This window comes from Hylobates moloch, unplaced genomic scaffold (assembly GCF_009828535.3).
Source record: "Hylobates moloch isolate HMO894 unplaced genomic scaffold, HMol_V3 SCAFFOLD_24, whole genome shotgun sequence".
Taxonomy (NCBI): domain Eukaryota; kingdom Metazoa; phylum Chordata; class Mammalia; order Primates; family Hylobatidae; genus Hylobates; species Hylobates moloch.
The window spans coordinates 11348071-11366346 of NW_026652299.1; the positions used below are offsets into that span (position 1 = coordinate 11348071).

Here is an 18276-nt window from a genome sequence, read left to right on the forward strand (position 1 = left end):
AGCGAATAACTTTCAACATTTTAGAACTCACTTATTTCTATGGAAGCAAGCCATATATAGAGTTATTTTTAAAATAATGTTTAAATTTTTATTTAATATTATTATAAAAGCATAATTTATTTCTCAAAAAAGTTTAAAATGCTATTTATTAGTGTTTGATTCACTATTTGAGCTAATAAAGATAATATTAATCTCAAAATCAATAATCTGCATTAAAATCATTAGTCAAAAGATAAGTGTTTTATTGCAAACAACATAGTAGATTTGAATTCAGAGTCTGACACTTAAAGTTGTGCATCCTTAGGTGAAGGATTCATATTCAGTAAATTTAGTTTACTCATAGCTAAAATGGTAGGGCCAAAATGAGAATGTTATGGGGAGATTAAATTAGTAACTGTTCATATCCTTTGCCCACTTTTTGATGGGGTTGTTTGTTTTTTTCTTGTAAATTTGTTTGAGTTCATTGTAGATTCTGGATATTAGCCCTTTGTCAGATGAGTAGGTTGCGAAAATTTTCTTCCATTTTGTAGGTTGCCTGTTCACTCTGACGGTAGTTTCTTTTGCTATGCAGAAGCTCTTTAGTTTAATTAGATCCCATTTGTCAATTTTGGCTTTCGTTGCCATTGCTTTTGGTGTTTTAGACATGAAGTCCTTGCCCATGCCTATGTCCTGAATGGTATTGCCTAGGTTTTCTTCTAGGGTTTTTATGGTTTTAGGTCTAACATGTAAGTCTTTAATCCATCTTGAATTAATTTTTGTATAAGGTGTAAGGAAGGGATCCAGTTTCAGCTTAGGATATGAACAGACACTTCTCAAAAGAAGACAGTTATGCAGCCAAAAAACACATGAAAAAATGCTCATCATCACTGGTCATCAGAGAAATGCAAATAAAAACCACAATGAGATACCATCTCACACCAGTTAGAATGGCGATCATTAAAAAGTCAGGAAACAACAGGTGCTGGAGAGGATGTGGAGAAATAGGAACACTTTTACACTGTTGGTGGGACTCTAAACTAGGTTCAACCATTGTGGAAGGCAGTGTGGCAATTCCTCAGGGATCTAGAACTAGAAATGCAACTTGACCCAGCCATCCCATTACTGGGTATATACCCAAAGGACTATAAATCATGCTGCTATAAAGACACATGCACACGTGTGTTTATTGCGGCACTATTCACAATAGCAAAGACTTGGAACCAACCCAAATGTCCAACAACGATAGACTGGATTAAGAAAATGTGGCACATATACACCATGGAATACTATGCGGCCATAAAAAAATGATGAGTTCATGTCCTTTGTAGGGACATGGATGAAACTGGAAATCATCATTCTCAGTAAACTATCGCAAGGACAAAAAACCAAACGCCGCATGTTCTCACTCACAGGTGGGAATTGAACAATGAGAACACATGGACACAGGAAGGGGAACATCACACTCCAGGGCCTGTTGTGGGGTGGGGTGAGGGGGGAGGGACAGCATTAGGAGATATACCTAATGCTAAATGATGAGTTAATGGGTGCAGCACACCAACATGGCACATGGATACATATGTAACAAACCTGCACATTGTGCACATGTACCGTAAAACTTGAAGTATAATAATAATAAAATAAAATTAAAAAATAAATAAGTAAATTAGTAACTGTATGTGAAGGGGTCTAGCCCAGTGCCTGATACATAGTAGATCCTCAGCAGATCCTGCCTTATTATTATTATTCTCAGATATGATAAGATAAAATGCATTATCACTTGGGAGTTATTTGTTATATGTATAGTATATAAAATATTTACTATTTATGAGATATTGTTATCTTGTATAATAATCAGATTATAGGGATGAATATCGATAAATCTGATTTAAAATATGATAGATATAGAAAGCATTTGCTTTATGTTGTGCTGGAGAATATGTATTGTGGGCCAGGTGCAGTGGCTCACTCCCATAATCCCAAAACTTGGTGCCCAAGGTGGGCAGATCAGCTGAGGTCCAGAGTTTGAGACCAGCCTGGCTGACATGGTGAAACCCCATCTCTACTAAAAATACAAAAAATTAGCCAGGTGTGATGGCGGGCGCCTGTAATCCCAGCTACTTCGGAGGCTGAGGCAGTAGAATTGCTTGGACATGGGAGACAGAGGTTGTAGTGAGCCAGGATTGCACCACTGCACTCCAGACTGAGTGACAGAGAAAAACTCTGTCTCAAAAGAAAAAAAAAGAGAGAATATGTATTGTGGACAAATCATACACACCATAGGTCACCAAATGATCAAGGAGAAATGATTTCTTAAAACGTGATATTGGAATAAGAGTTTTTGTTACAATAAATTTCATTCTGCAACTTAACCTCTCAGTATCACTTCATTAAAATGAGGAGACTTTTATATGTTTTATAATTTTTTAAAAAATATATTTATATGTTATTAATTCCTATCTTCTAAAGTATGGTTTATTAAATGTTATCTAGAGGCCATCTGAGTTGCTCAAAGTATAGCTAAACATTGGAATCTAATAGCTATCGAGATGAGAGACATTCACGTTGTGTTCCAGGATACATTTATTATAGTAAATATCTTGTATGTCAGAAACTCTGTTTAAGAAGTTGTGAGGTAAGATTACCAATATCTATGCTTTCTCCCCTAGCTGAATTTAAATGTCAGCCAGGCCGATTTCAGTGTGGGACTGGACTCTGTGCTCTACCAGCTTTCATCTGTGATGGAGAGAATGATTGTGGAGACAATTCTGATGAACTCAACTGTGGTAGGTGATTAAATTCCTAACTAATGAACATAAGTCTAATTCTCAGCTGATTACGTCTGTGCGATTTAAATTCAGACACATATTTTTTCGCTCTCTCTCTTTCTATGTTCTAGACACACATGTCTGCCTGTCAGGTCAATTCAAGTGTACCAAGAACCAGAAATGTATCCCAGTAAACTTAAGATGTAATGGGCAAGATGACTGTGGTGATGAGGAAGATGAAAGAGACTGTCGTAAGTCACCTCAAAATACTCTGTCTTGTCTTATCTTTGACTCCTAACTAAAATAAGTCTAAAAATTACTACTATACTTCATAAATTCATATGATGTAGACAAATTAAAAAGAAATTATGGTCAAATAATTAGAAATAGTTGCCAACTGGGATAGAAACTCTAAATAAAAATATAGAGAAAATGAAAATATGGGCAAGTTTACTTTAAAATCTACCTGTAAATTATGACAAACATGAACAACATTCATTCGTCCACATCATCCTTAACAGAAGCATCAAATAAAACGTGGCGGTTGATTATGTTTTTTAATTTATTTTTGCCCATATTAAGTAGATAGAGGTAATTTACTTCTGTAATTAATCAGTTTCTTGAAATTAAGTTATTTTTAATTAGAGAGTGTTTTCTCCATGAAATACATGTTGCACTCATGAAGAGACATATAAAATCTGGGCAAAATAGTCTAACAAAAGTTTAACTTCTACAGCATCCTAAATAATGCTCCATTTAACATATCTTAACGAACTATTTAATAGTAAAATATTTTGTTTCTTTTCATCTCATATTTCCATCTTCCACCAAAATTCAAATTACGTTAAATGGAAGGCAAGACAGTTTATACCATACACATATATATGCACATAGGCTGGCATGCACATGCTTGCACACACACTCACACGTGCAGATTATGTGAACAATGGAGCACCTGTCAAGTTTCAGGGTTTCAACAGAACCGCTGTCAACATTTCTGTCTTGCTGAAGTTTTATTTTATTCCTCAAAAAGTTTTATCAGTAAATAATGTGCACTCATCCAGCAATTTGATTAAGATGGTGCATTCAGAATAAAGTCAGTACCAGTTCTTTATGGTTAGCTATTCTAGAAGCTGATCCATTAAACTGTCTAGGATTTGTGATGCAGTTTACAGTCTAAGTTGGATGTTCACTTCCATCAAAAACTCAACACAGGCCAGGCACAGTGGCTCATGCCTGTAATCCCAACACTTTGGGAGGCCGAGGTGGGTGGATCACCTGAGGTCAGGAGTTCGAGATGAGCCTGGCCAACATGGTGAAACCCTGTCTAATAAAAATACAAAAATTATCTGGGCGTGGTGGCAGGAGCCTACAATGCCAGCTACTTGGGAGGCTGAGGCAGGAGAATCACTTGATCCTGGGACGTGGAGGTTGCAGTGAGCCGAGACTGTGTCACTGCACTCCAGCCTGGGCAACAGAGCAAGACTCCACATATATATAAAACTCAACACAATTCCTAGACATTTTGATAAACTTTATACTTTTCATTTCGTTATTCACTTAATACCTTCCAATTTTAGTGTTTTTCAGTTTACACAAATGTATACCTATGAATTCTTATTTTTTTCTGGAAAAAAACTTATTTTGAAAGTCCCTAAATTCTTAATTCTTAAAATTAGTATTCAAATATCTAATCAACAGTTTTTTGAAAACTCTGATATTTATCAGCGTATCACTGCAAAAATATGTTTTCTTTATTTTTACTGGAGAGGGTATCAGGAGTATCTCAAAAAGGAATTAAAAGTGAAAATTTCTCACCTTCAGAGTCCTGTTAATTTAAAGACAATACATTTTTCGATAAACTGTCTTAAACATTTGTCTGTAAAATTTGCTTTTAATAAATAAATATGTTCTCCAAAGCCACGTTTTAATAGCAGTTTTCTTCCTAAGCTGAAAACAGCTGTTCTCCAGACTATTTCCAGTGTAAGACTACGAAACATTGCATTTCCAAGCTGTGGGTTTGTGACGAGGATCCAGACTGTGCAGATGCATCAGACGAGGCCAACTGCGGTGAGTGTCTGTGACTCTGGGTCTTTTCTCTCCGTATTTGGGTCATCGTCTGCGACAACCACAGTGAAACAAATCTGATCACAATTCTTTTGAAACTAAGGTCTTACCTGAAAAGGTTTTGTCTCTGTGTTCACAGATTCATGAAAACTCAGGTTATAGCTACTTTACAAAAAGCCTGGAGTGATAAGATGGAAGAGGAAGTGTTCTTTAATATAACCCAGAACTTTATAAAAGATAGACCAAAGAGTTAGAATAAGACCATTGTCTTCTTATATTAGAGTGTGCACATGATAGCACTAGCATTTAGTGAATAGAAATAAGGAAACACTATATTCATATCATTCTAGAATTCATTTTTTTGCTTAAATCCCTAAGATTCTGTAGTTATTCAATGATTATTGTATGTCGTTCATTAATACAATACGGTGTGAAAAAAGATAATAAAAAGCATCTGTTCTATATTAGTAGATGACAGTGATCATTTAAGTCAGCATTTGCTTTTGAAACATTAATATTTTCACTTAAAATAATTTTATTCACAATAATTATTTCTTAATTGTTATTGCAGAAATGGACAATATATTTATTTTGTTTAATGTATTTGATTCTATGTTAAAGCTGTTAACACTGAGACAGAAGTCAAGAGTATTTGCTATGTGTAATTCATTTTATCAGCATTTATTAACGTTAATTGAGCCTGTTCTGTAGACAAATATGCCAATTTGGCATTGTTGGATAAGCAAAAAGCATTTCATCTAGTAATTGATTAGAACAGACAAAGTTTTTCCAAACTGGATAGGACTCCCAGACTTCATAGAATTGTGTTAAATGCATTTGCTGGATTCCACAGGACTTTCATCGAACTTTTATGGGGAAAATGAAAATAATGAAAAACCTTTAAGTGCTCTGAAATTTCATTTATATTGAACAACACTTACGAGCTATATGTATAAGTGCTGGCAATAATAACATGTCTTTAAGTGATTTTCCTAATACTGTCTTCTTATAATTGGGTCTTTAGAATATGCAACCAGTGTAGCTTACCACAGTCTCATAAAACTACCATTTACCACTTTGTAGAATTGGTTTTCGTAATCAATTCACAAAGCTTCAAACTGCATTCATCACCAATTTGTCCATAGCAATTACCAAGGACATTTGTGGGCTAGTTTATATTACTGGCTAATTTGCTCTGTCGTCTTTTGCATTTTCACTTACCAAACCAAAGTGGAATAATGACTTGTTAACTCTGAACAATTTCTGGACTGGAGTGTTATTTCTGTATTTTCCTCTCCTTCCTTTTCCTCACTGTAGCATGATTTAACTCTGTTTTGGTAGATTATATGCTTCAAATAGATTATTATCAATCAGCCTAGTAACAACAATACCTAATATTTAGTTGATGGTAACCATATGGACCGAGAAATATGTTAAAGCTTTAGAGTGATTATCTTACTTAATCTCTTTATTACTCCTATTTCATTGATAAGGAAAGTGGGCACAAAGAGGTTCTGTAACTTGTCTAAAGTCCCATAGCTAGCAAGTCTTGTAACTGGGATGTGACTCCAGGGTTATTTGACACCAAAGCATCTGCTTTGAACCTCTGTGGATATAGCATAAATACACTTCATTCTTTCCATATGACTAGAAAAATATATTTAAATGTTTTCAGTAGTGAGGTTATATAGGATTCTACCAGCCACTAGTATTGCTGTAAGTTCCAGACTAGTGTGTATACACACACACACGCACACATACACACATACATACAGAGGGGCAAGGATGGAGGGTTGTCATCTGATTTGAGTTATGCAATTTTATTGTGCACAGGTGCTAATTAATGTAAAGAAAATCATATGTCATATCTTAGTACAGCATTTCACACCCCTTATTTTTGAAAGGGATAAGTGGCCACTTTGTTCCCTTTTCTTTTGTCCTCAATAAATATAGAAATGTTACATATTTATGCTAATTATTTTAACACTGCCTGGGATGATTCTCCTTCTGGTGTTTTTATTGAATGGGAAAGAAACATAACACTTTGCAAAGGTTCACCGTGTTATGCCAAGTCCTTATCGTTCGACTCAGTTATGTGTCTTCATGGCTAAGAACAGATCTTGTCTAGAAGCATGGGTGTGTTTCACTATTTCACATGTCCCATGTCCTCAGGGCTTAGCAGGATGTAGAGTAGGATTGTATTAAGTGTGGGATGAGTGTCTAACCTATTCCCTCTTGCAGGATCTCTATTTAGAATCCATTTTTATTTCAGTTTGTGTCCATACTTTTCTTAACCCGTGCTACGTTTAAGGGGAAATTCTCTTATGCTATTGGAGTTCCCCTAGTTGGTGCCTCTTACTTCTCAGCACCAATATTTGTATTTATTTATAGTTCCATTATCAATTGGATTATTTCATTTCTAAAGTCCGAACATTGTAGTTGACATATTCTAATTTAAATAATTTGTTTTGTTTTTATTTAAATTATGTAAAGAAAACAATGTGGAAGCAAGAGAAAGAGAGAGAGAGGCACTATGAAAAAAATGAAGCAGAGTAACTTAACACATACAAAATATACATATAGTGTAGGGAATTAAAATAATAATCACTGAAAATATTTTTTAAATTCTATGTTTATATTTACTGAAATACCATGTTTATTGAATTTAGCCTGGTATAATTTTTGGGGTCTATGAGTACTCACAATTTTGACAACGAATGTTCAATCTATGGAAAAATTGTATGCTAATCTCTAATTTAAGGAGCCTTTGAATAGATGTAAATTAAATATAGTTTAGGAGACCAGGCTTAATAATTTAGTCTTGGTGAGACTTTGGATATAAATTTTAAAAATTAAATTAACTATATAACTTCCCATTTTATTAACGCCTAGTTTTTGAGACGGCTAAATTTATGAATCTGTAAAAATGCACATTTGGCACATTTAGATTAAATTACTAAAGGTCTTTAAAGAACATCTTGGAGCTCCATGTTTGCGTATGTAAGGATTTAAATCTATGCTAGCCTCACATTCATGACAAGATAGTTACAAATTCATTTTGTGAGTTGTTAATAGTTCATATAAAATCACTTCTATTTGCTCGAAGGTGTCTGCTCTTTTAAACTGTATACCAAGGGAAAAACAAGCTTTTAAAAATGTACATAAATACAATTATATTAGACTGTAGAGGCTGACTGCTCTTGTAGGGCTGTTGCACTGTTTATTACAAGCTTGGGCAAACACCAGATTTGAATGCCTGACCAAAATAAGTAGAATATCCCAATTGTAGCAGCTCCAGAATATTTATTTGGAATTTCAACTTCAAACTTTTTTCACCTTCAGCCTACTCTCTTCTATTTCAAGAACTAATAGAGTATTTAAGAATTCGACAAACTGTACTAGATTCACGTCTGCTTAGTAATCAGAGTTGTAACTTTTCTAAAATTTGATTCATAAGATGATATTAGAATCTGGATCTTTCTGTTCTCTCTCCGCAGTTTACAGTTTAGATTCTTAGTTCTCTGAATGCCTCTAAAATATTTTCTGTTTTTATCAGTTATTTTCTGTTTGGTCTCTAGTGGTCAACTCTGCACTCATGCCCCAGCTTTCTAGCACCCACCTTTGCTCTGCCATATCACTCCTCTCTGTCGTCTTGCTTTCTGCTTATTTTCCTGCATCCTTACATCTAATCTAGAATTCTGAGTTATCAAAAAGATTCTTGCCTCTAAGTTGATTCAGCCTCATTTGCTGCTTTTGTGCAATCTCAGTTTATAACCTGCTGTTTGGCTAATGATCTTTAATTAATGTGTTAGCTATAATCACACTAACTAGGGCTTGTGAAGAGAACTTGAACTTTTTACAGTATCTTTGTATTTTCTGCAACCTGGCTTCCCAACATGACACTGAGAACATTCAACTCAAAAGACAGAACCTATCAATATGTGCTTTTATTTCCCTTTAAATATGTGATCAGGAAATTTGAAACAGACTACTGAAGCTACAGTTATAAGCTATAAGCTTACATTTATAAGTTATAAGCTACAGTTATAAGCTTATAAGCTACAGTTAAGCTATATATAGCTATAAGCTATACAGTTTACAGTTCTAAGCTATACAGTTATAGCTATAAGCTGTAAGTATTCTTATACCTTACAACTGTTTTTTCCTAAAGTTAAAGCAAGTACATGTTACATTATAAAATATTTCAGGCTGGGAGTGGTGGCTCATGGCTGTAATCCCAGCGCTTTGGGAGGCCAAGGCAGGAAGATTGCTTGAGTCAAGGAGTTTAAGACCAGCCTGGGCATCATAGTGAGATCCCATCTCTACAAAAACATATATTTAAAAATTAGCACCTGTAGTGTCAGCTCCTCTGGAGGCTGAGGCTGGAGGGTCGGTTAAACCCAGGAGATTGATGCTGCAGTGAACCATGGTTGCACCAGTACTGTAGCCTAGGTGACAGAGACAGACCCTATCTCAGAAGAAAAAACAAACAAAAAGAAATATTTCACACATATAGACTTGTTATATAACAAGTATCATGTTATATAAGTTATATAACAAATATGTTCTATTTTTAATAGTTTTTAAAATTTGGTGTAAGATATCTCTGCTAAAACATTTAAATTTCTGCAATAACAACTAACGTCCACCTCTTGCCTTTCCGCCTTCTTCTTCCCACTGTCCTGAAGTGATCATGTATTATTCACATTTATTATTTTTTACTTGTACTACGTAATTATACAACTATGTAAATATGCATATATACAAATCTATCTATACTATGTAGATATACTTTGTAAATATACTTCCATTTAGAATAACATTTAGAAATTGTTTGTTGCATGATTTCAAGATAACCAATGGGGGAAAAGCTTCGTGCTTTTATATACAGTAAAGATGATGTAGTTCAATTTTGTATCTTGGAAAATGGTCCACACTTACAAATATTTTGTTAGGACATCTGTGTAGTATTTTTAATCAGTATTTCCCAAATTTAAATGTGGATTATAAATACATGTACTATATTTTGACTAGCAAACAGATTATCTGAACATCCTCAGTGCCTCTATCCTGTGTGGCTGTGACTTGTGAACGAAGCGGGTGTGCTGGGAGGTGTTGAGGGAGGCTGCTGGGAGACAGATTTTGAATTTTCTAACATATGGTATCACAGTATCTCTCTATCTAGATATTTAGAAGCATGGGATTATGTGCCTTCATGTTAGCAGCTGGAAAAGAGAAAGGGCCTTCTATCCACACAGTCTCTGGAACCTCATTCCTCTCTAATGGGGGTTGGTCTGATCTGCACTCTGTGCTCTAATCTGACTGTGAAGCGCAGCCATCCTCACTCACTCACTGTGGATTTCGCTGTCTTCAAGTCTTTATTCTTGATGAGCTGCTGCTTAATCTTAAGTTGCTGTTGATATATGACACTCCTTGAGCCAAGATGCTTACAGAAGCACATGATCCTGTAAACCTCCCAGGTCCTGTGAGGAGCCAGGAATACTGCCTCAAGCTTACACTTCTAACTTTCACCCACTTTTAATATCACAAAATAACTCCTGAATTTTTAAAAATGTTGTGTGCATCCAGTATTGTTTCTCTTAGAAGCTTGGCCTTTTCTCATGATAAATCCAGGTGAGTGTGACACTTATCTTTCCAGTGTCTTGGTCCATCCCCTATCAATCTGTCTTGAGAATATGCACAGCTGATCTTTCTACAACTTTCCCTTCTTTTTTTCTTTTCACAATCTCTCAGGATCCAGAAGGGAACTGTACATTTCTCTACCTGCCTGAAAAAAAACTTCTGGTTAATATCTTACTCATTTTTGAGCTGACACTTTCTCTGCTTCTCACACAGGCAATTTAAAAAAAAAAAAAAAAGACTCTGGGGCAGTATAATATAGGAGACAGAAATGAAAACCATATTGCTTTACTGCTTTCCATTCCTTGGCATTCTATACTTATTTGATCCCAGATGAATTGTAAAATAGCAGTTAATGACATTCTATGGAATCACTATTTCTCAGGATATACTTTGAACATTTTGTCTGGTATGTACATGTGACTGGTGTCTGTTGGTTGATTTTCAGTTTAATTCTAAAACTTTAAAAAAATAATTACATAGCTCGATCTTGCTTCTTTGAAATCATGATGTGTACATATGCTAATATCTTTTTTAATGGAAACTTTCAAAAATAATTTAACTTCTGGTATATTTCTAAACCTTTAAAATAGTTGTAATGAAAATAAGTGTATTTTTCTACAAACTTGGTAGTGTGGGGAACTTATTTTCTATGTGTAAAGCAGCTTCTGTTAATTCAGTAAGATTTTTTGTACTATTATTAGATCACTACATTTTATGGTAAAATTTTTGATATATCATGTGATTTTCTTTCATCCATTTGTTTTGCTAAATTTAATCTTTTCCTCTTTTCTGCTAATTATTTTTTGTATGTGTGAATGTATTTGTGTGTGTGTATTTGGGTGTGTGTGTGTGTGTGTGAGACAGAGAGAGAGAAAGAAAGAAAAGAAGAGAGTGTGTGTGTGAGACAGAGCCCGCATAATAGCATTTATTTTGCATTAAAATGTTTTGGTTCCAATAGAACCCTTGAAGGAGAGCCTGTCTGTATGAATGGGACCAGGACATTGTCCTCTAGCTTTTATAGGAAGAAATGAATGACTACATGGAAGTCACTAAATAGTCTAAGTGGAATGAACATATCAAGTTTTTTCATAGCTTTCATCCAATGACTTTGGTAACTTTTGTGCATTGACTCTCCACCAAAAGGATATGCAGTTATGCGTTGATGTTTCTTTCTTTTTTTTTTCTGTCTTAACAATAACTGGAAACTGTGAGATTTAGATTTTGTTGAACAAAGCTAAAAAGGAGCCTACAGAATGAGTCAGGAGGCATGCCAAATATTCTAGACTCTGGATTGATCAGTAGCAAAAGCCATAAGAGAAATAGCTTTTTGCCCAGTGGGGATTATAATTGAGTTTGAAAAGAAGGGAAATGCCATATTTGCTTTAATAGGAAATCTAAATTGATACAGTTGAACTTTTTAAAAGGAATTGAGTCAGGAATTTCATATTCTGTTATATTTTTGTTTGAAAAACTCATCTTTGTAATGCTGCTTTTCTCGTCCTTTGCCAAGTATATTCAGCTCTCTAAAACTACAAAATAACACATGCATATATACAAAACTAGTTGCAGATTTTTAGTAGTGTGTGAAAAAAATAAGAGTTAAACGCTTTATAGAAAAAACAAAATATGTAAGAAATATGGAGATTTAAAAGTTCTACCTCTTTGGGCCTACCTTTGGAACAAAAATATTTGTTTTAGATTATAAGCTTCCGTTTTGCAGATTCTGTTGAAATATCTTTTGGACTGGCAATTTCCATGGAGAATATTCTAGCATTTGTAATTTTAGCTATTACTCAGTTTTGCTTAGTACCATGCCTATGTGATTGATTATGCTTTGTGTTAGTGATCAAAAATAAGTACAATGAAAGATTCTAACGTTTTTCTCAACACCAACACCTAGTAATTCATCATATATAGAAAATATATGTCTTTACCCCTTTAAAAAACCTTACACTTATGCTTATATGTTAACATCAGTTTGAAGATCCAAATGGTGTTAGATTTCGCTATGAAAAAGGCTGTTTTCAGCCATTAACACTTGGACATAATATGATAATGATAACAAAAGACACGTTGTAGTTATTACTGTGGCACTTACTGGCTTCGTGATCTGAGTATATTAAACAGAGGGGTATAGTTGATGATTCTGATGTCCAATCAATTTTAAATTTAATGCTTAGAATGCAAGCTGTCTGGCTTAGGTTTTTCATACAATTAGGCCACCAGTCATGTGTTCAGTGGTCATGTGGAAAATAAGGAAAGTAGGGAGTGAAGTGGTGCAGAATTTAGTTTTAAAATAACTGTCACCTCTTGTTGGGTTACCGATGTGAGAATAAGTTACTGTAGATTTTTATTATCCTTTGAAATATTAAGACTCTAATTAATATTTTTATTTCTCCAAAATCTTGAGAGAAATTATTTTTAAAAAGTCCTCAGAAATCTTCATAAGTAATTGTCTTTGATCAAAAGTAGAAGCTACTTGAAAACTATTATTTGGCCAGGTGTGGTGGCTCACACCTGTAATCTCAGCACTTTGGGAGGCTGAAGTGGGTGGATCACCTGAGGTCAGGAGTTCAAGACCAGCCTGGTCAACATAGTGAAACCCCGTCTGTACTAAAAATACAAAAATTAGCTGGGCATGGTGGCACTCGCCTGCAATCCCAGCTACTCGGGAGGCTGAGGCAGGAGAATCGTTTGAACCCGGGAGGCGGAGGTTGCAGTGAGTGGAGATCGCACCACTGCACTCCAGGCTGGGTGACAGAGTGAGATTCCATCTCAAAATAAAAAAAAAGAAAGAAAAGAAAGAAAGAAAGAGAAAGAAAGAAAGAAAGAAAACTATTACAATTCAAGGGCCATAGAAATAGAGAACAGATCTTCCCTGAGACCTAAGGTTTCTCACCCCCATGGATCATATCGTCCATATGATTGCACTTCCTTCTCAATTTTATGTCTTAAGACAGAGACACACATTCAGTATTTAAATGTTCCTTTTGGATATACCCTTGCATTTTGACTGATATTTGAGAAAAAAAAAAAAAGAAAAAAAAAACAGAAGAAATATAAAGTGATACTATTTATTGAAATTAAAGTAGTTCTAATGTTTTCAAAACTATATTTCAATTAATAGTATTTATAGTATTTCAACTGTATATTTTACTCGTTCAATCAGGTCTCTGATTTAAACTTATAATTTATATTTAATCTAAATTAATAAAAAGTTACAGAATATGTGCATATGTACAATAATGTTTTATTAGTCATTTTGTTGTAAATGTAAATATAAAATATAAAGTAAATGCATATTGTTTTAGTTCATTAAAATCAATTCTTTAGAAGTGGTGTGCCAACAATTCGTATTAAATGCTGAGTGGCAGGCTCAATGAAAATTCCATATCAGAACTCTGGAAATTTATTTTTAAATATTAGAAATTATTTACTATAATTTTTTAATTAATTAAATTATTGAAAGTATAACTTCTGTCAGGCACGGTGGCTCACGCTTGTAATTCCAGCACTTTGGGAGGCCGAGGCAGGCAGATCACCAGATGTCAGGAGTTCAAGACCAGCCTGGTCAACATGGCGAAACCCCGCCTCTACTAAAAATACAAAAATTCGCTGGGCATAGTGATGCGCGCTTGTAATCCAAGCTATTCCGGAGACTGAGACAGAAGAATTGTTGAACCCAAGAGGCGGTGGTTGCAGTAAGCCAAGATTGCACCACTGCACACCAGCCGGGGCAACAGAGCAAGACCGCGCCTCCAAAAAAAATAAAATAAAATATAACATCTAATCTGTTTCAACTTTTTGGGGACACTTCTAAAGTTTTAATCTAATTTCCTCTATTACCAAGTAAACTGTATTAACAAAAATGTCTCATAACAGTAGCATATATGGCTTTAGAATTTTCATTCTGAACATTATTAGATTAAAAGTTTTAAATTAAGTATAGAATCTGTTTCTATTTTAATCTTCTTGGTAATTAGTTTCTGAATCTTAACTACAAAATGTAGTCAGGAAATCCAATATATTACCTAATTTCAATTAATCACAGTTTTGCTATATAAGGATAACACAGGTATGTCTGTCAACCATTATATCTGTGTATCAGTATGTTAGATAGCTTATAGGAATATTTCTAGCTGCTTCTTAAAATTGTCCATAGATGATGGGTTGCTGGAATACTTTGTAAATCTCTCTGTTAGAAGTTCTTCAGATGAACTTAGTGCTGTTGGAATTAGCATACACCCAGTCCTATAATGAGTTCTACTTCAGGAAGCAGATCGTTAGGGACAACTGTCCAGTTCCTCAGTGTGGTGTTTGTAATCTCCAAAACACAAGATTCTTGATACAAACAGGCTCTGAGCAGTAAAAACTGGCTATTAGGAAATCACAGAGGCACAAGAAACTACCTCCAGAAATCATAAAGCTCTTTATGGACTCAGAACTCTATTTGATTAGTTTCTTTTGAGGAAATTTTCATGCACGTCCGTGTGAAGAGAGCACCAAACAGGCTTTGTGTGAGGAACAAGGCTGTTTATTTCACCTGGGGGCAGGCGGGCTGAGTCCGAAAAGAGAGTCAGTGAAGGGAGATACGAGTGGGGCCATTTTATAAGATTTGGGTAGGTAAAGGAAAATTATGGTCAAAGGGGGGTTGCTCTCTGGTGGGCAGGTGTGGGGGTCACAAGGTGCTCAGTAGGGGAGCTTCTGAGCCAGGATGAGCGAGGAGAAGGAATTTCACAAGATAATGTCATCAGTTAAGGCAGGAACTGGCCAGCTGGATGTGTACGTGCAGGTCACAGGGGATATGATGGCTCAGCTTGGGCTCAGAGGCCTGACATTCCTGTCTTCTTATATTAATAAGAAAAATAAAATGAAATAGTGGTAAAGTGTTGGGGCAGCGAAAATTTTTGGGGGTGGTACGGAGAGAGAATGGGCGATGTTTCTCAGGGCTGCTTCGAGTGGGATTAGGGGTGGCATGGGAATCTAGAGCGGGAGGGATTAAGCTGAGGGAAGATTTTGTGGTAAGGGGTGATATTGTGGGGTTGTTAGAAGAAACATTTGTCATTTAGAATTATTGTTGATGGCCTGGATACAGTTTTGAATGAATTGAAAAACTAAACGGAATAAGAGAAGGAGAAAAACAGGTATTAAAGGTCTAAGATTGGGAGGACCCAGGACATCTAATTAGAGAGTGCCTAAGGAGATTCAGCATAGTCCTGCCAACAGAGATTATTTATTTACTTTAAGAGTTAAGAGTGGCGGTTTGGGGAGAGCACCAGGAGATACCAGCTGTGATGGCTTGGAGAAACAGTGTAAGCCGGCAGTGTAAACAAGAGCAGGGCATGTACAAGTAGTTGAGAATGGTGAATAGGAGTATGACTAGACAGAAGATAGTAGGGATGTCAACTTTTTTGGGGCACAGTCCAAGTTGGTCTGGTGTCTGGAATGAGACTGGGGCCTAATAAAAAGGAGCGTCCGTACAGGAGCTCAAATGGGCTGTACCCTGTAGCATTCTGACAGGCCTGAATTCTGAGAAGGGAAAGTTGTAGAAGTATTGGCCAGTCCTTTTTAAGTTGGTGGCTGAGCTTGGTGAGGTGTGTTTTTAAAAGACCATTAGTCCGTTCTACCTTTCCTGAAGACTGAGGACCGTAAGGGATATAAAGGTTTCACTGAATACTAAGAGCCTGAAAAACTGCTTGGCTGACGTGACTAATAAAGGCCGGTCTGCTATCGGACTGTATAGAGGCGGGAAGGCTAAACCGAGGAATTCTGTCTGACAGAAGGGAAAAAATGACCGCGGTGGCCTTGTCAGACCCTGTAGGAAAGGCCTCTAACCATCCAGTGAAAGTGTCTACCTAGACTAAGAGGTATTTTAGTTTTCTGACTCAGGGCATGTGAGTAAAGTCAATTTGCCAGTCCTGGGCAGGGGCAAATCCCCGAGCTTGATGTGTAGGAAAGGGAGGAGGCCTGAACAATCCCTGAGGGGTACTAGAATAGCAGATGGAACATTGAGAAATGATTTCCTTGAGGATAGATTTCCAGGATGGAAAGGAAATGAGATGTTCTAAGAGACGGGCTAGTGACTTATCACCTACACGGAAGAGGTTATGAAATGACGACAGAATAGAATGGGCCTGTGAGGCTGGAAGGAGATATTTTCCTTGGTCTAAGAACCATTTGCCTGGTGTGGGAAGAGATCGATAGATGGAAGTTTCATCAGGGGAATAGGTGGGAGTGAAGGAGAAAAACTGGCCGTGAGGGACAGAAGTTGGAGAGCTAGCTGCTTGTCTAGCCACCTTATCAGCATAAGCGTTGCCTAGAGCAATGGGATCTGACCCTTTTGATGGCCTTTGCAGTGAATGACTCCAGCTTCCTTTGGAAGTGGTCTTGAGCAGAGTTTTTATTAAAGAGGCATTAATGATGGAGGACCTTTGAGTAGTGAGGAAACCTCTTTCAGCCCATATGACCGCATGGTGGTGCAGAATATGAAAGGCATATTTAGAATCAGTATCGATACTGACACATAGTCCTTTTGCAAGAGTGAGGGCTTGAGTTAAGGCAACTAGTTCGGCTTGCTGAGAGGTAGTTGAGGGGGGCAGAGCGGTAGCCTCAATGATAGATGTGGAAAATACTATAGCATAGCCTGCCTTTGCTGGTGAGTGGCGATTAGGCCTGGTGGAACTGCCATCAATAAATCAAGTGTGATCAGAGAGAGGAACAGGAAAGAAGGAAATATGGGGAAATGGAGTGAATGTCAGGTGTATCAGAGAGATGCCGTCATGGGGGTCAGGTGTGGTATCAGGAATAATGAGGAGGCCGGATTGAAGTCTGGGCCAGGAACAATGGTAACTGTGGGAGACTCAACAAACAGTGAGTACAGCTGAAGGAGCTGGGGAGCAGAAAGTATATGTGTCAGGTGTGAGGAAGAAAATAGATTTTGGAAGTTATGAGAACCGTAGAGAGTTGAGCATCGTTTGTGATTTTGAGGGCGTCTAAAAGTATTAGGGTGGTGGCAGCCACTGCACAGAGACATGATGGCCAGCCTAAATCAGTAAGGTCAAGTTGTTTGGATGGAAAGGCTACAGGGTGCAGTCTTGGCTCTTGTGTAAGAATTCTGACCGCACTAACCATGCCTAGGAAGGAAAGGAGTTGTTGTTTTGTAAGGGATTGAGGTTTGGGAGATTAGTCGAACACGATCAGCAGGGAGAGCACGTGTGTTTTTATGAGAATTATGCTGAGATAGGTAACAGATGAGGATGAAATTTGGGCTTGACTGAAGTAATAGGAGCTGTCTGTGAAGCCTTGTGGCAGTACAGCCCAGGTAATTTGCTGAGCCTGATGGGTGTCAGGGTCAGTCCAAGTGAAAGCGAAGAGAGGCTGGGATGAAGGGTGCAAAGGAATAGTAAAGAAAGCATGTTTGAGATCCAGAACAGAATAATGGATTGTGGAGGGAGGTATTGAGGACAGGAGAGTATATGGGTTTGGCACCATGGGGTGGATAGGCAAAACAATTTGGTTGATAAGGCACAGATCCTGAACTAACTTGTAAGGCTTGTCTGGTTTTAGGACAGGTAAAATGGGGGAATTGTAAGGAGAGTTTATAGACCTTAAAAGGCCATGCTGTAGCAGGTGAATGATAACAGGCTTTAATCTTTTTAAAGCGTGCTGTGGGATTGGATAGTGGCGTTGAGCTGGGTAAGGGTGATTAGGTTTTAATGAGATGGTAAGGGGTGCATGATCAGTCGCCAAGGAGGGAGTGGAGGTATTCTGTACTTGTGCGTTAAGGTGGGGGGATACAAGAGGAGGACGCAAAGGAGGCTTT

At 36.7% G+C, this 18276-nt stretch overlaps 1 protein-coding gene across 2 annotated transcripts in view; it reads left to right on the plus strand.

The window, feature by feature from the left end:
* Positions 1–18276, plus strand: part of LRP1B (LDL receptor related protein 1B) — a 1938417-nt gene that overhangs the window by 1708708 nt on the left and 211433 nt on the right. For both annotated transcript variants that reach the window (XM_058434432.1, XM_032145942.2), the window contains exons 64-66: positions 2646–2762; positions 2876–2995; positions 4695–4814. In XM_058434432.1, the coding sequence (XP_058290415.1) occupies positions 2646–2762; positions 2876–2995; positions 4695–4814 (357 nt within the window). The remainder of the gene's footprint in view (positions 1–2645; positions 2763–2875; positions 2996–4694; positions 4815–18276) is intronic.